Raw genomic sequence first — 18,754 nt, 5'->3', positions numbered from 1 at the left:
GCCATCACTGCCTCCAGCAGAGAGCTGCCTTTGCAGGCCCTACAGACAGGGGAGGGAGGAACCTGCGTCTGGAGAAGAGCTCTCCGTGCTGATGCATCTCAATTCAGAGAATTCTGCCTTCTCTGGTTAATATGCGGGGCTCTTTCCAAAAGAAAAATGGCAAGTTTTTCTGGTAATTGGGTCAGATTGCTATCTCTTTAGATATGACGGAGTTAAACATTGTTAAAACGGGATAGTGACAAGTTCAGTGGTGTTATAATTGGGTTATGTGAGTCAGCTGGTCTTTCCTATAATCTGCCTCCAGGAAAGCTGGTAGAGGTCGGATTTGTTTGAAGGAATTCCTTGAAGGTGAGAAAGTGAGAGGCAACACAGAACCTTGGCTGTGGGGAGTTTCTATCTGGCCTGTAGAATCGATGATTTTTCTGTTAAAAGAATGTGTTTTATCTTCCTGTTTCTTCAGGCATTAGAAGTGCAGACCCATGCCAATAGAGCGTGTACAGGATACTGTTGGCGTCATCTGCAACAAAAAGTTTTATGTTAAATGGAAGTGAAATTCACATAACATGAAATGAACTATTTAAAGTGAACAGTTCAGGGGCATGAATACATTTGCAGAGCTGTGTGGCCACAACCTCTATCTAGTTGGAGAATATTTCCATCACTTCAAAGGAAACCCCTTCCAAGTTCTTAGCCTGTTCACTTGACTGTTTACTCTGCATTGATCATGTTTTGCCTTGTTTGGGGGTTACAAAGGTAATGGATCTTCCTCAGGTGGGTAGGTCTGGGGAGGGAAGGGACAGTGGTGTGGTGGTCGCTAAGTCAGCACATAAAGCAAAATTTGGTTAAAATTGTGCTTGGCAATCCTATCAATTGCTCATCAAGTGTGGCATGCATGACATTGGGTAACTGAGCTCTGCTCAGTAATTTGTGGGCACTTTAAGCTGAGAATCCATGAGATAGGATAAAGGTGGGAAGGCCTGCTGCAGATGTCGCCCATCCTGTACCATCATAATGCAGGGTTTACCTCGTTCTGCTTTCACAGTGAGCTGCTCTCAGCGCACGGCCACATGTATCTTCATTGTGGACATGGAGGAAATGACAGCATCTAGCACGGAGTGGGCACATATTAGGTGCTCAGATGTTTGCTTGATTTGAATCTAAAACTTGATCAGGTCTGTAATACACAAGGTCTGTTAAAAGGAGCATTTGACCATCTGTTTCCAGAGTTGGCATCAATCGTTGCTGCTTGCCCACCTGTGCTGAATAACTATCACTCTTGTTAGGAATTGGTCACAGCACTCTTCAGAGTATATTTTTATGTGAATTATCTGCTCAACTAGATGGTATGTTCCTTAAAGTCAGGGTATAGATCTCCGTGTTTGTACTTGATTACATGGTGCCTACCACAGTGTGTTTACCATATAAACCGGGTGCTTCATAAGTGCATCACTTACTGATTCCTGTCTCAGCACATGTGATTGAGCATCTGTTATATTGTGAAACTGATATAAAAGAAATGCCTGCAGAACTGTAAAGTTAATCCTGGAAGGGGTTGTGGCACCTCAGAGTGGGTGAGGGCTAACCCAGGGAAGGTAAGGGCTCAGTGAGGACAGGGCACCGGGACTTGGATTCTGCCCACACGGACAAGTGAGGGAAGGTCATTTTGGACTGAGGAAACCACATGTATAAAGGGTGAGGGCAACAAACTTCACAGCGATGGTCAGATAGTAAACCTTTCAGGCTTACACAACCATCCTCCACCTGCAGAAGCAGCCATAGACCATATTCAAATAGAATGTGCTGTTGTGTACCGATAAAATCTGTGGACACCAAAATTTGACTTTCACGTAATTGACATGTTATCTGGATAGCACCTTTTTTTCTCCCCTGCAAACCCTTTAAACATTTAAAGACCATTCTTAACTCCAAGGCTGCACAAAAACAGACAGTACACGAGATTTGGCCCAGGGCTATAGTTTGGCTGACCCAGGTACAAAGGGAAGTATGAGCACAGATTGCAGGAGCAGAACAGCAAGTACTTAGGGTATGCAGTGATTCGGTGGGTGTGGGTGGAGGCTGAGATGCTACATTTTTTTTTTTAATTTTATTTTTTACTTTTTAAAATTTATATCCAAATTCATTAGCATATGGTGCAACAGTGATTTCAGGAGTAGTGCCCTTTCCCCATTTAGCCCATCCACCCTCCCACAACCCCTCCAATAACCCTTAGTTTGTTCTCCATATTGGAGTCTCCTCTGTTTTTGTCCCCCTCCGTTTTTATATTTTTGTTTCCCTTCATCTTCTCATAGGATTTTCTTTCTCTGACTAATTTCACTTAGCATAATACCCTCCAGTTCTGTCCATGTAGTCACAAATGGCAAGATTTCATTCTTTTTGATGGCTGAGTAATACTCCATTTGTGTGTGTGTGTGTGTGTGTGTGTGTGTGTATACATATGTATGTATACACACACACACCCCACATCTTTATCCATTCATCTATGGGCATTTGGGCTCTTTCCATATTTTGGCTATTGTTGATAGTACTGCTATAAACATGGGGGGGGGTGCCTGTGTCCCTTTAAAACAGCACATCTGTATCCCTTGGATAAATGCCTAGTGCACTTGCTGGGTTGTAGGGTAGTTCTATTTTTAATTTTTTGAGGAACCTCCATACTGTTTTCCAGAGTGGCTGCACCAGCTTGCATTCCCACGAGTTGCTGCATATCTAACAAGCTCCCAGGGAATTGTGAGGCTGAGGTCCTCACTTACAGCAGCAAAGATCTGAAGCATCATTCTAGTCCCCTTATAGTGCTAATCCTGTGCTGGGCTCTGTGGGATAGGAAAATGGAGAAAATCTTCTGCCTCGAGGTGCTTTTAGTCTATTTGGGGAGAAGACATTTATAGAAGTAGATGAGTGGACGCTCCCAGAATAAGAATTAAACAGCTAGTCCCAGGCATTGAGCCTCCCTGGTGCTGGGCGCAATGGACAGGTGTGGCATATGGACAGCAGGGGTCAGGCCGCTGGATCCACTGTGTGGGTTGGGACTGGGCCCCCTTGGCTTCCAGGATGTCACACAGCTTGATGTCCACATAGCATCATTATCTCTGCTCAGTTCCTATTGGGACTTTCCTCATTCTTCTTGGTCACTCTTCTCTTGAGCCTTTCCTGACACCTTTTATATGGAGTGGAGACTTTGAGGACTGTTTCTCGGGTGTGCTGTACTCCCTCTGCCTGAAGGGGAAGGCCCAGGAGCAAGCTCAGAGGGCCAGGAACTGTAGGGAGGCTAAGGAAAGAACCCTCATCTGAAGCTTGGGGACAGTGCCACCAAAGTCCTTGGAGCTGGGTGGAAGATCGGCTTCCATGACAGCGGAGGAGGGAAGTTAGGACACCTGAGGGGAGTAGTAGTGTTGACAGTTATTGTTGGCAAATACTGAAAGTTTGCTCTGGAGGTAGCTCAGAGCACTCTTAATGTCTTTCAAGCACTCAGGTACTATAAAGCTCGATAGCATCTTCATAAAGATGCAGTCATTCCAGCAGGCTCACAGGCAGAGTGGAGATCCTGTGAGAACCTGATTCTTCATAATGCAAAAAATGACTCTGGCTTTGTATCCTGAGCTGGGACACCAGGGATGCAAATTGGTGGTTTGCTTTCCCACTAATGAGTATTGATGAGTCACTCTCCTTGATACTGAACTAGAGACCAGTGCAAGCAGGGTCAGCCGGGCACCTGGGTGGCTCAGTTAGTTGGAGCTTCTGACTTCGGCTCGGGTCACGATCTCACAGTTCATGGGTTTGAGCTCTGCATCGGGCTTTGCCCAGACAGCTCAGAGCCTGGAGCCTGCTTCAGATTTTCTCTCTCTGTCTCTCTCTCTGTCTCTCTCTCCCCTTCCCTCCCCCAACTCCCCTCAAAAATAAGTGTTAAAAAACAAAATGAAGGGCCAGTGACCATCTGGAGGAAAATACCATGTGAAAAAAAAAAATTGGGGGGGGGATGGCAGGACTAAAATTAAAGCCTGCCAGCTGCTTGTGCCCGGGCAGCTGACTGACCACAAGGTTGGTTATACTGACCCGGGCACACATTCTGGCTGGCCTTTCAGTCCTAAGAGCTGTTCGTTTCAGGATTGCTGAGAAGGTTCTGTGGCCACGACACTGTGCGCGGGTGCACCCGTAGCCAGGTTGAAAGCAAAGAGGCCCTGTGGCGATGACATACCTACGAGATGGAGACAGTTGTCTGACAGGCATGAGGAGTGCTGTCAAGAGCAGCTGCCGACAGGTCCAGATGCATCAGACGTGTGGTGTCCACGGCCGTACGCGCCACTGGCCTGGGGTGCTCCCATCTCCTGCTGGTCTGAGGTGGAACTCGGACTGGGTATTTTCACGTTCCCAGGTGATTGTAGTGTGCAGTCGGGGCCTCTCCCCACCCCCCCCCCCCCCCCCCCCCAGGTGGATGGAGAGGGCTTATTCACTTACCAAGGGCTGTATTCTTCCCTGCTAGGAGTTCTCCAGCTTAATGACTTTGCAGATCTCCTAGCTGCTGGGGGAGGTGGAGGGGGATTTTTTGGGGTATGTTTGTGGCTCAAAGAATGCACAAATAAATCGAGGTTGCTGACGACTTAGGAATATGTAAATACACTTTCGATTTGCTGACCACTCTGTTTCGCTTCTGCGGGAAAATGGCTTTGTCCCCGAATGCAGCATATCAGAGCAGAGGTTCCCAGGATTTGAAGATTGGCTCTCCTGTCTCAGTCTTGGCATGTGTTGTTCTGTTCTTTGTTGGCTGGACGCTGCCTCTGACATTGCTCTTTTGTACCACCCTTGAGATGATGGTGCAGAGCTCTGGTGGATGTAACCAGATGCTGGCCTGGCAGTCTTGCTGGGAGAATTATAATTAGATGTGGTGTTCTCTTAGGATCTATAAAGTGCCCTCTGTCCCCACTCCCGTGGGTTACTTACCTGTTGTCATGGTATTAGACCATCTTGTGTTTTGAAACGAGAAGGAAGAGGTGTCCAGATGGCCTTATAACTTCTCTGGAGGACCCCTTGTAGGTAGCGACACATAAGTAGAAACCTGAAAGCTTTATCGGAGTTTCTTGTTTTAATCTTCCAGTACACGAGGGTCTGGATCCCTGACCCTGATGAAGTGTGGCGCTCAGCTGAGTTAACCAAGGACTACAAGGAGGGAGACACGAGCCTCCAGCTCAGACTGGAAGATGAAACGGTAAGTGCAGGTGGTGGGAGCGGGGAGCACAGGGCTGGCTGGTAGATGGTGGGCTTGAGTTTCCCCTGCAGAGTGGAGCCGCTGGGTCCCTGGCATCTTTCTGTTGCTACTGGCAAACTGTAAAACTGTGCTGTGGCTGTCCCATAAGTGCCCACTGGTGTTGTAGCTAAGAGATTGCTGGTGGCCAAGGCAAGAATCTGCTCAGTAGAGTAGGAGGGTTCCCTTCATGGGGCTGTGGTGTCAGTGGGAGGTGACAAGGAGGCACCATAAGAGACAGTGCATGGTAGAGTGGTCAGAGCACTGGTTCTGGACCCCAGCCTATCTGGGGATTGGGATCCTGGCTCATCCATTGTTAGCTCTGTGCCTTTGGGTGAGTTAGCACTCTTTCTGTACTTGTTACTTCATCAGTTACAGGGGAGTGAAAGTTGATCTAGGGGGCTTATGAGAATAAAATGACCTACTATGTGACATGTCCTTAGAATAGTGCCTGGCACACAGCACTCCACATGTGTTAGCTGTGCAGCACGAGTTCTTCAGTAGTTGACTTTCATGTGGCTTCATTCAGAAGGAAGACAAGGTGGTTAACTGAAATCTTCCTCTTGTACTGTCCGATTTTCTGCTTTTTGTGAGCCTTTTGTGTGACTACCCTTCTCTGTTGTGTGCATTCTACAAATACTTGAATACTTGGACTGTGCTGGGTCATGGAGGTATATGTGGCCCTGTCATTTGGGGGAGGTCACGGAAGTCCAGCAAAGTGTTGTGACACATGGCATTAGGCACAGAAGCTTGTGGATAAGGTGTGGGGTGAGGTGAAGGTGTTGAAGGGGTCATGGGAAGGAGCCAGCAGAAGACTGGGTGGGGGGTGGGGAATGAGAGAACAGAGTGTCCCAGCGGAAGTTGTGTGTGCCAGTGGCCCCAGGCTGTGGTGTGTTCCCTTGGGGTGTGTTGAAGGAAAGGAGGCCTGTGTACCTGGAAGGCCTTGAAGGCAAGGGGTCAGATGGGTGGGCTGAGGACACAGGCAGAGGTCATTTGGGCTGCGGGGTTTGTTGCAGGTGTACAGCCTAGTGACTGGACAAGTTTATACCTTATGCGCTGGGTGTTCTGCTAAGTGAAATAAGTCCCACTGACTGAGATGAATGGCACATGAAATCACTCAATTGTTTTAGATTTCATATGAAGAACAGGTTTTGAAGGAAGTGGCAGGAAGAAACCAAGAAGTGGCTTTGGGATGGGTTAAGTTGGAGGGGCTTCGAGAGCAGGCATTGCTTGGGGGGAAGGCTGGTGGCACTGGTGTGAGACGTTTGTACCATGTCTTTTAGCCTTTGATCATTTACTGTCTGGCTGTTTCTTCCTTCAGGCATCTTGGTCTTGTCTTTGTAGTTAGTGATGACCTACTTGAGAAATAGACCTTGTCTAACACTTTGCCCACATAGTACCTACTGTGGTTGGTGATTAACTCACAGATTAGTAGAAAGAGGGAACTCTCCTCCTGCCATCTTCTGTTTGCAACCCCCTCCCCAAGCCTATCACTTGGTAAAACTGGGACAGTGAGTTTGTTAAATTTTTTACACCAAGGTGTGCATGCCTCACCTTTCCCTTCCTGGCAGGAAGGGTTGAGGCAAGGAAAAAAAGTTCCCAGCAGATGGAATCCTGTTGACTGTGTTGAATAACATCCCACCCCACGACCAAAACAAAATGAAATTAGTTTCCCCCACTTGAAGGCTGTAACTTCTATTCCAACAGATTTCATTTTAGTTGATCTTTTAAGTGGGTGGGTGTTTTTAAAGGGTTATATGGAGGTAGTGAAGAAGGATCTGCTGTGCCACTGAAACAGAGCAGATGTGTGCCTCCCCAGCCGAAAGTCTGCCCAGCATGACTAATCCTAGCAGCTGCCCGGGAGCCCCCCACCCTGCTATGTGGCCAGTCAGCATGCAGTCAGAAGGGATGCCTGGAGCTACACATGAGCAGCTCTTGAGAAATAATGGACTCTGAACACCTAGCTCTGTCCAGGTCACTCGCAAACTGGTTTGTCCAGAGCGGGCTCTGAGTGGTCCCTAGGAGTGACTAACCTGAGCTGTGGACCAGAGGCAGGAGGGCAGAAGTTGGAGGACTGGCCTCTGCAAGCTTGGAGAACATCTACTCTGCAGCTGAGACCTTCCTTGATGTACGAGGCTGGCTGGAAAATCCACCTGGTGGTGTCCCCACCATCGCCCTCCTGTCCAAGAGTGTGGGTTTAACTGCGGTGGCAAAGGAGGAAAAGAAATTGTTCTGGAGAACAGTGTTCTTAACTCCCAGCTTCTACCTTACTGCTCCCCTGTGTTCTGCTCAAGGTGGTCAGGCTCCTTGGTGTTCTCGAAGAGGTTTCTTTTTGGCTGTTGCTTGCTTGCTTGTTGTGGTCAAGTACACAAAACATAAAATCGACCATGGTAACCATTCTTAAGTTCACAGTTCAGTGGCATAAAGTACTTCCACGTGGTCGTGCCCACCATCACCACCATCCATGTCCAGAACTCTTGATCTTGCAAAACCGAAACTCCCCACTTGCCTGCAGCCCTGATAGCTCCACTCCACTGTGGCTCTCTCAGTTGGGCTGCTTGGGGAACTCCTAGAAGTGGAATCCTAGACTATTGGTCCTCCTGTGTCTGGCTTGTCTCACTGAGCACAATGTAAGGTATTTTACATTTAAGCCTGTGGGAAACTTGTTGGAAAAGGATAGTGTCCTCTCTTCTCCCCACAGCTGTGATGGGTGCCAGGTATCTAGGTGTGCCGACCCTTAGCACAGTGCTGCCTTTACTGGATCAAGCGTCTTGGTGTAGACTGACCTTGATGATGCGTGGAGCTCCCTTGTTTGCCTCGGATAGAGAGATACCAGGCAGCCTTCCCTTGCCGGCCTCTGCCTCCCTTACAGACTCCTGCCCTCTAGTGGCAGGGAAAACTCCCCGTTTCCATGGTTTTGCTTTTCATTTGTTTCCAACTGGAGTTCCTGTCCAGTGTCCTGCAGCCACTTGGTGGGGAGTACTCCCTGTACCCAAGGTCCTGCGGGAGTGTGCGTGAGAGGAAGACGGGTACACGTGAGCCTGAAGGAGGGGGCCGTGTGGCACCTGTGTCTCAGCACACCCAAGCCCTGGAATGTAGGTGGGGCCAGGGTGAGAGGATGGATGTAGCCTGTGTGTGTTTAACAGTAAAGGTCTGCTTTATCAAAAATAAAGTAAAACTGACCTTTCTAATTTTTGGAAATGAAAACCTTTAACGTCTTAAAGATATATTTGCAACTCTCTACTCTTCAGTCTCCATGTAGCTGCCATTGTCAAGAACCATGATCTTGAAGCATGTTGTGCCTCTACCTATATATAAACAAATTGAAGAGGGCTGTGAATTGTTGAGTATTGCAAAGTACTCACGTCACGTTGCTGTGGTTGCAGATACTGTACTAATTTGTGAGTGCCTGTGGAGAAGCCGGGAATTAGACACGCGGCGTGGCTGGGAAATGAGATCTCCTCGTGTGAATTTTGTTTGCAGTTGTGCCCTCTGAAAGGAGAGATCAACATGCTCATTGGCCTGTCCTCTCTCCGCCTCTTTCCTGTCCGCTTCCTCCCCACACCCCTGAGCAGTGTGTCTCTGGCATTGGTGGGGGTACAGTTGGCAGACCTTCGGGGCACCTGGATGCCGTTACCTTCCTTCAGGGACATGTGGCAAGAGGCGTGCCGCGAGACCTTTTCCCCAGGGGCCAAGGTGTTCGTCCCAGGAGTGTACGTTGAGGATTGCAGGGCTCAGATGTGTTCCCATGGAAGCTTGATCCCAAGTGGCAGCACGATCGTGTGTTCAGTAAGCTTCTATTTTGTGTTGAAGATGATGGAACCCTTGAAGATGAAGGGTTTAGGGAAAGGCCCCTCCTACTCAGGTCGAAGGACAGGGCCAAATGTGCCCGGCTGTTAGGAGATGACAAACTTGGTTCTTTATGGCAGGAAGCAAATGTTGCAGAAGAACGAGGACCCCTGGACTTGACCGTTGATGCCCTCAGCCCTGGGCATCCTGAGAATGCCCACAGGGCTTGTCAGCCCAGTTCAGGTCAAGTGTCACCTGTGTGCACATCTCGTGAAACCAGAGCTAAGAGTGGCCAATACTCTAGTCGCAGTACAACTTCTTTGTGCAGGCGATTTTGACTACTAGTTTTTTTTCTTTCTGTTCTACTGGTTATTTCTGTTAATATTTGGTCACCTAATTTTTTGCTCTCTACTGCTCAGTAATCTACACTTGAGACCGTCTTTGGTTGGCAAGGATAACATGAAGACCGTTATCATGTTTATATTGTATGCATACAAAAAACATGTAAAGTTATAAAAACTTGCATGTAAATATTAGTAATATTACCGATGTAATTGGTTATCTTGCTTGAGGTAGGCTATAATTTGTTTTAATAAAAAATATTTTTATTGTCAGGGTGCTAGGGGGGCTCAGTCAGCTGAGTGTCCAACTCTTGGTTTTGGCTCAGGTCATGATCTCACAATTCGTGAATTTGACCCCTGTGTTGGGTTCTGTGCTGATGGTGCGAAGCCTGCTTGGGATTCTCTTTCTCTCTGCCCTTTCCCTCCTCTTGCTCTGTCTCTTTCAAAAAAAAAACAAAATTATTGTAAAATACATCTAACATAAAAATGCCATCTTCACCATTTTTCTAAGTATACCATCCAGGGCATTAAGTACATGGACACTGTTATGTAATCCTCACCACCATCTGTGTCCTTCCTGTAATTGCCCTTTTCCTCCTCTGTATCTGTGATCTCTTCCATCAGTGAGGATACTTTGCCTGGCTGCTTTTGCTTAGAGATGGGTGAACCGTGATTTTTTTTTTTTTTTTTTTTTTTTGCCTCTGCTCTCCCTGCACTCCCCTCCCCCCTGGACAAGGGAGATTTTGCAATGTCTGGGTACATTTTAAGCTGTCACGACTGAGGAGGAAGGTCTGCTCCTGGCATCTAGCAGGTTGAGGACAGGTTTGCTGCTAAGCATCCTGTGGTGCACAGGGTGGCCAGCACCCACCCCACCCCACCCTCTGTCCTAGGTAAAGATGGTGGAGGTTGAGGAATTCTGGATTTAACCCATGCAGGACAGCCTGGATTGTTCATGGCTGAGAGACCCCCAAGTCAAAAACCATATTGAGATTCCAGGATTCTAACAGTGTGTCAGTTGTGTTTCCTGCAATAAATTGAAATCGAAAGATTAACTTGGACTCCATATTTAAAAAAATTTTTTTTCAATGTTTTTTTTTGAGAGGCAGAGTATGAGCAGGGAAGGGGCAGAGAGAGAAGGAGACACAGAATAGGAAGCAGATTCCAGGCTCTGAGCTGTCAGCACAGAGCCCAACTCAGGGCTTGAACCCGCAAACGGTGAGATCATGACCTGAGCTGAAGTAAGACATTTAACTGACTGAGCCACCCAGGCACCCCTAAAATTCAAACTTCTTAATTCTGTTTTTGTTTATGGCCATTTTCTTAATTACTTGTATCATTCATTATTAAAAACAACCGAGCAATTCTATGCAAGGGCTTGTTATACATCCGTGCATCTGTGGAAATTTGTCTCGCTTGTAATGAATGTAATACATGAAGTGTTATCAGGATGAGAATATAAAAAAGTCAAGGCCAGGAATCTTTAGAAATTTGGTGTGAGATACTTGACTCTACCCCCATGGCACTCTTTTAGACACTCCCCCCAAATCCACACTCTTCTTGAAACCCTTTTGGGCAGCTACTTGGGAGTTTCTTGTTGACTTCACAAAGCAGGAACATTTGCCATGGTAGAGACCTACCTAAATGCTCCACCATGGTTCTCTACCCCCCCTTGTCTCCTAGTTGGGTACCATTGCCACTAGAGGATGATGTGTGTAGCTCTTGTGTTAACACCAACCTCTTGCCAGCTGGTAACCCTGTTTGTACTAGCTTATCTTTTGTCTGGACGTCTTAGCTGTATGTGTAGAGTAGGAGCAAGAAGTTGCCTTTATCTACCATATGTGCTTCTTATTAGCTCCAGGTCCTTGTGTTGGGAGCTGTCATTCAAAGATATTTTTATGGTTATATTCTATTTATGTGGTTCTGTGTAATGTAACATGGATATGAATTGGTATGAGAGAGGTCATGAAACAAAATCAGACATTCAGCTAAGTATTCTAAAACCATAGACCCATAGAGTATAGAGCAATCTGGACCAATGCTTTCCAAAGGACGACTGTGCTATAGTAGAATGTTGTCTGTCTGTATTGTCTAGTGTGGTGGTCACTGGCCACATGTGTCTGTTGAGCCCTTGAAATATGACTAGTGTGGCTGAGACACTGAGAAATTTTAACTGTACTTAATTTCAACAGATGTAATTTCCCTATGCTACCTTAGTGGAAAGTGCAGATATGGGCTTAATCCCCTAACTACTTCTTCTGTATTCTCAAGTTTTGGTTAGTCCCAGTATGCTAGTAGGGACGGATGAGAGATGCCCCTCTCTTCCTAGTCTCAAGGGGAAGGTTGAGATTCATTCCAGGTGGGTGACAGAGAATTCAATATTATGATGAGTTAACATCAAACCTCTTCCTCACCTCCAAAGGCCTTGTTGTTACATAGTGAGGTCTTCTATGCCAGAAAGTGTTCATGGTCCTTGATCACATCCTAAATGCTTAGATTTCAAGTAAAACCACATTAGCTGTAAATTTTCGATACTAACATCAGTGTGGGAATCAAAATCCTATTTTAAAAAAATCTTAAGTTACTCATTCCCTGCTTCCCTCTGGACGAACACACACCACAAAATCATCCTTGAATCATGAGTTTGCCCCTCCTACATCTTGGTGACTGCTCTGGGCATTTTACTTCTCTATTTCACTATAACCAGTGCCACTGGCTTATTTGTGGACAATATTTTCACAAAATTGCATACGCCTTTCCCTCTGCACTTGGGGGAGATTTTTTGAGGGAAATATTCATGTGAGGAAATATGGAAGACTAGCGTTTCTGTCTCAGGGTTTAAAGACTCTGAGCTCAGGCCCCGGCTTTCTAATGCGAGAAATGAGGGGTTGATCTAGGTGAGCTTTGTGGTTCTGCACTTGGCTACGTCCTGTGCCGGTGGTAGGGGGGTGGTGTGGAGAGCCACACAGGACATGCAGAGTGAACGTGCTCCTTTCTCGGCGGGGGTAACATGAATCTCCATGGGGAAGTCTTCAGAAAGACTCAGAGTGGGAGGGTCGGGTTAGAGTCCCAGTGACACCTGTAACTCAGCCAGAGATGAAGGGGACCATCACCTCTAGAACTTAAAATCTCAATGTGTTCTGTTTCCCCTTGTTGCCCACCTTTTGGAAATTTTGTGTCCTGTTCAGGATAGCTAGTTTACTGGTCTCCCGTATGGAGTCACCTTTGCATGAAAAAGAGAATGGGCTTGATTAACACACAAACCCCCAACAGGAATCTGTACAAGGAAAACCTCGCTTACATGGGTAACTTGATAATTTGTGGGGATGTCATTCTATAAAGTTTGCAATAAAAGGAATCCTAGATTTCGTTCTGTAACATGCCTCTTTGTAAATTCAGCTGGATGCTGTGGGGAGCTGCTTGTCTTTAAATACAGGTATATGTCATGTGTTACCTTCCTGTCTCTAGATTGTGGATATCTTGGCTCATTTGTAAGATGGTCTTTGGAGGCCAAGGAAGAGTCTATTCATGAAAGTTTCAGACTCCAGTGTTGCTAGCTGTCTTCCAAAAAGGTCCATCAATCCGAACCCACAAACAACCCACCTGTTGGGCCACATCCTTCATATTTAAGGTCTTGGCAGTTTTTACACCTTTGCTTATGTGATATAATGCTAATAATCTATTTGTATCTGTTTGGTTAATGTCACTGAATAAATAGCTTTTCATGTTCCTTTTGTACTTTTTGTGGCTTGTAGCCTCTGCATAATTTTCTGTTGGGGTGTTGGTATTCTTTTCGGCTTCTTAAAACTTTGGATATTAAGATTAATTCTGTTAGGTAATGCAGAATCTTTGTCCTCTGCTCTGCACATGGTGTGTTTCATGATGGCTTAAAAATTCCATTTATAGTCAAAATACAAAATTTTGTGACATACTACTGGCTTTTGCATCATCCTTTGAAAGTACTTCCTTCCAAAGCTCTTAAAACTACCTGACTACATTTTCTTACTAGTTTTATTTTTTATTTTAGTGGCGTTTTATTTGTTATTTTGTATTTTACCTAAAACTTACTTTGGTCTTTGAAGGAATGAGAATAGAACCCTAGCTCTATTTTCTTTTTCCTTAAAAGGCTTTGTTTATCTGCTGCTATTAGAGGGGAAATTCATTTTTAACCATTTGCTCCAGCATTCTTCTGAACAAATTTTCCTTCTGTGCTTGTTATTTCGGGATCTGCTATTAGGTTTCAATGCCTTAATATCTGGTTGTGTGTGACCATCTAAAAGTGGGAGAGATGGGAGAGAACATTGATATTTATGTTCTTTTAAAAAACTGTTCCTCTAGTAAATTGAAGCTATGTCTGTAGACTTTCTTGAAAGGCTTCTATAGAATCGTGGTTCTTAAAATATCTGTAAACCACCTGTTGCAGAACTACTTGTGGATTTTTCAAAATTTCAGATTCCTGGGCCCCACCCCAGAACTCCTAAACATATAAGTAGTGTTTGGGGAAATTGTTTTTACAAGCTCTCAGATGATTTTTAACAACACTATAAGGAATTTAGGTAAGACATGATAAACTGTAGCCAGGATTCTCCTATTATGTAGATAGGTGTGTACACGAGTCAGTTTTAAACATAACCTGTCAGAAAGCATCTTTGAGTACTCCTGTCCAGCTGCTATGCTAAGGATATAAGAATAGCACCTTGCATTTGAGACTTCCTGATTATACACACCTATAGATCTCGAGCTCCTATTGTATGTTAGGTCAAAGTAAAATTCCTGCCCTAGAGTCGCTTGTTGTCAGGATGTTGAGGAATATGTGTACACCTGGAGGGCATTTATGGAGAGCAGTTTGTTATAAGGCAATCCCCCCCCCCCCCCAAAAAAAAAAAAGTGAACGTGTTGGATGATGGGGCGGAGGAAGGCATCAGCATTAAATGGGGGTGAAGAAGGTTGGCTGCATGGGAGACAGAGCAGTACTCCTGTTGTGACCAGGATTCAAGACTCAGTAAGTATCTTTTCTTTGAGAAGCCAGTAGAACATGTCATTAAATCCTGTGCTTCCTGAATCTCTCCTGTCATTCAGTCTTTTATCTTGATATACTGGGATTCTGTTACCAGCAAATTTTCCTCCTGGGCTGGTCTCTTAGGGCAACATAAGTACTTTGTTCGGTTTGCTCATCTTTAAAAGAAGGTTATCTGTCTTCATCATGTATGATCATGTTAGGACCGTGATCCTAGCCAATGTGACAGGATGTTGGATACAGGCTAAATGGTTCATAACCCTGCCTTTCTGTGTCTATTACTTGCATTTCTTTAGATTCGGGAATACCCTATTGATGTCCAAAGCAACCAGCTGCCCTTTTTGCGGAATCCAGATATCTTGGTGGGAGAAAATGACCTAACTGCCCTTAGCTATCTACATGAGCCTGCAGTTTTGCATAATTTAAAGGTCCGTTTCCTGGAGTCGAACCACATCTACACTTACTGTGGTAAGTGGCGTGCATCTGTTGGCTGCATGTGTTTGAAAGTACTTACAATCTTCAGACTTGATGTGTTAAACTCTAATGGTTAGGAATCCTACTAGCATTCTCCTGAGTACCTCTCAACTGAGACCCTTGAAAGGTTTGCAATCAGTGAATGTGGCTTAATTAGGCTGCCCTATATCTCTGTGGGATGATTGGTGTTAATCACAGCTCAGCCGGGGAGGAAGTGGACCACACGATGTGGCCTGACTTAGGCACAGTCCCAGAGCCTGTAGGACAGCAGTAAGTAGATCCCAGGGTCCTAGCTCAGAAGTCTGCTCTCTCCACTGAGCGCACTCCTGTGAACATGCCTGGCTGGCTTCTGTCCTCTAAGGAAGTCGTCCTGTCTTTGTCTGACTCTCTCCCTTGCCATGTACAGACATGGTGCGTGATGAATTTGTCAAATCCATGAGCAGAAAACATGGCAAATACTTTACAATAAAATGTCCTCAAAATTCTCCTGTTTGGTTTTCTTGAAACTTCTCAATTTCCCACATTCCAGTTTTTTTTTTTTTGAATATTAAGTGGTATGGTAAGATCTAGATCCCTAGAAACCATTGTCTGTGGGGCAAATCATTTTAGGATCTGGTTGAGGAGTCAGGCCACGGGTTTCTTTGTGGGGGTTGTCCCAGCTGTGCCTCAGAGCCATGGTCTTGTCATCACAAGTGAGGCCTTAGGACCAGAGTTCTTCTCACAGTGATAATCCACTTGGGTTTGGAATCGATGGGTTGGCTACTAAGTTCCAGTGAGCTTTCCTGTCAGACGTCACTGCGTGAGAAGTAGTTTCCCCAAAACAACTTCAACCCAATTGCTAATGGCGATATTATCTGAAAAAGACCATTAGTATACAGAGGTTTTAATAAGTTGGGTTTTTTTCCAACAACAAGAAAAACCTCCCATTTGAGGAGAAAGGAATAAACCACCATCAGCTTCAACGTTTAAACGTATCCCTTCTAGAAGAGGTCCTGGTGTCTGTACACGCTTACCCAAATGCACATTGGCTCCTATAGCATCAGCTGTTGAGTGTGACCAGTGTTGCCCAGAGCTCTGAGTCATCAGGAAACACTTGTTTTCTGCTGTGAAAGTGGCTGAGATATTTTAGGAGAATGTGTGGCCTTAGAGTATAATATCAAAATTTGAATGCTGTGTGAATTAGGGTTTTATACAACTCTCTAACAATCAGTAGAACATGTAAGGCTGTTTCGAAGAATTCTGCAAGTCATTAGCCTTAGGGGGAATTTATCAGGGTCTGGGGCCTTGTTTTTTGGTCCAGGTGGTCTTTTCGGGCAAACTTCCATTTGAAGACTTGGTGGGTGTCCTTTTCCTCCCTTAGCCTGAAATGTAACAGACAAGATTTTTCCAAGTATTCTCTGGCATTTCTTTCTTTTAAATAGACTTTAGTGTTTAAAGCAACTTTAGGTCACAGCAAAACTGAGGGAAAGATACAGAGATTTCCCATATAATACCCTTTCCCCAACCATTGATGAACCCACAGTGGCACATCATCATCACTCAAAGTCCATAGTTTCCACTGGGGTTCACTCTTGGTGGTGTACATAGTGTGGGTTTGGACAAATGTATAAGGACACGTATCCACCATTATGCTATCTGCATCCCTCCCCACCCCACCCCCTCTGCTGCCCCGTCCCTGGCAACCCCTGATGTTTTATACTGCCTCTATCATTTTTCCTTTTATAGAATATCATGGGGTTGGAATCCCCATATGTGGCTGTATACACATTGGCTTCTTCCACTTAGTAATACTCTAAGCTTCATCCATGTCTTTTCATACTTGGATAAATCACTTTTTATAGCACTTACAGTCCATGGTCTGGATGTATTGCATTTGATTCACTTATTGAAGAACATCTTAGTTGCTTCTGAGTTTTGTCAATTGTCAAAGCTGCCACAAGCATCCACCTGCCAGCTGGTGGTGTGGATATGTTGTCAACTCCTTTGGATAAATACCTAGGAGTGTGAATGCTGAATTCTACGGTAAGATTGTTTTGTGTAAGACACTGCCAAAGTGGCTGTGCCATTTTGTGTTGGACAGCAACAAAGAGTTTCCACTTCTCCACAGCCTCACATCCGTTAGTTGGCATATAGTACAATGATTTCAGGAGTAGATTCCTTAATGCCCCTTACCCATTTAGCCCGCCCCCATATGAGTGAAGCCCTATGATATTTGTCTTTGACTAATTTCACTTAGCATAATACTCTCTCGTTCCATCCACATAGTTGCAAATAGCAAGATTTCATTCGTTTTGATTGCCGAGTAATAGATAACACATTGTTATCTATAATATTATCTATTAACACATTGTTATCTATAATATTATCTATTATATATAGATATGTATTATACCAATGTGTATTGTACAATGTGTACACATTTACCTAATGTGTATGTATGTATGTGTGTGTGTGTGTGTATATATATATATATATATATATATATATATATATGTATACACACACACCCCACATCTTCTGGATCTCCTTTGCACTGCTGGTGGGAATACAAACTGGTGCAGCCACTCTGGAAAGCGGTATGGAGGTTCCTCAATTGTTTCTATGTATTTTGGGTACTAGTCCTTTATCAGTTATGTTTTTTTGCAAATATTTTTCTCATTCTCTGGTTTGTCTTCTCATTTTCTTGACTTGTGTCCCTTTTCAAACACCAAAGGGAGACACAGTGGTGGAGATCTCCCATTTGGCAATGACTTTTCCATTCCTGTTTTCTCTTCCCCACATGCCTGGAAAAGCTCAAATTTTTTTGTACCCTTGTCAGTGGTTCTTTCAAGATCCAGAATGTGCTGTTTTGGGAAAGAAAAAGGCATGCATTTCTCTCTTGAAGATAATTTTTTTCTTCTTACGTTCTCAAATATTATGTGCCCTTCCATAAAAGATCTGGAATGTTAGGTGATTTGCTGACTCTTCATGCAGTGTGTATTTATTGAGTCTATCATTGTGATGTATGGTTCTGGGGATGCAAATTTTTTTTTTTTAAAGTAAAAGGAAAGATAATACATGATATGATGTGATGTGAGCTAATAAAAATCTAACACACAGTGCTTACTATGCAAGATGCTGGTCTAAGTTCTGTATTAATCATTGTCCTCAGGACAATCAAGTAAAGGTAATTGCTGTTCCCAATTTTATAGTCCAGGAAACTGAGGCACTTAGAGGTTAAGTAATTTGCCAGAATAACTCAGTTAATAACTGGCTGAGACAAGATTTGACCTTAAGATATGTAAATCATGTTACATGCCCACAATTTGTTTGTATTTAGGTAAGATAACCCATACACAAATGAAAATTTGTTCACTTCCTAGATTTCAATTTAGAGATGGCTTATATTTATATTTATTTTTATTTTTATTTTTTTATTTTAATTATAATATGAAATTTATTGTCAAAATTGTTTCCATACAACACCCAGTGCTCATCCCAACAGGTGCCCTCCTCAATGCCCATCACCCACTTTCCCCTCTCCCCCAACCCCCATCAACCCTCAGTTTGTTCTCAGTTTTTAAGACAGTTGGCTTTTAAAGCCTAACACCTGTTGGGGCACCTGGGTGGCTCAGTGGGTTAAGTGTCTGACTTTGGCTCAGGTCATGATTCCATGGTTTGTGGATTTGAGCCCTGTGCCAGGCTCTGTGCTGACAGCTCAGAGCCTGGAGCCTGCTTCGGATTCTGTGTCCCCCTCTCTCTCAGCCCCTCTGCTGCTTGTACTCTCTCTCTCTCAAAAATAAACATTAAAAAAAAATTAAAAAATAAAGCCTAACACCTGTTGACAGAATTAAGCATCCTCTTCTCTCTGGTTGTGCAACATTTTTATGTATTTCAGGA

General features: G+C 44.6%; 1 protein-coding gene across 4 annotated transcripts in view; it reads left to right on the top strand.

Annotated features, from left to right (window-relative positions):
• Window positions 1–18,754, top strand: part of MYO5B (myosin VB) — a 343,332-nt gene that overhangs the window by 138,974 nt on the left and 185,604 nt on the right. For all 4 annotated transcript variants that reach the window (XM_078435245.2, XM_078435247.2, XM_078435246.2 and 1 more), the window contains exons 2-3: window positions 5,111–5,221; window positions 14,698–14,869. In XM_078435245.2, coding sequence (XP_078291371.2) covers window positions 5,111–5,221; window positions 14,698–14,869 — 283 coding nt within the window. The remainder of the gene's footprint in view (window positions 1–5,110; window positions 5,222–14,697; window positions 14,870–18,754) is intronic.

The sequence above is a fragment of the Panthera onca genome, chromosome D3, assembly GCF_046562875.1.
Source record: "Panthera onca isolate mPanOnc1 chromosome D3, mPanOnc1 haplotype 2, whole genome shotgun sequence".
Taxonomy (NCBI): domain Eukaryota; kingdom Metazoa; phylum Chordata; class Mammalia; order Carnivora; family Felidae; genus Panthera; species Panthera onca.
This window is presented reverse-complemented; position numbering and strand designations above follow the sequence as displayed.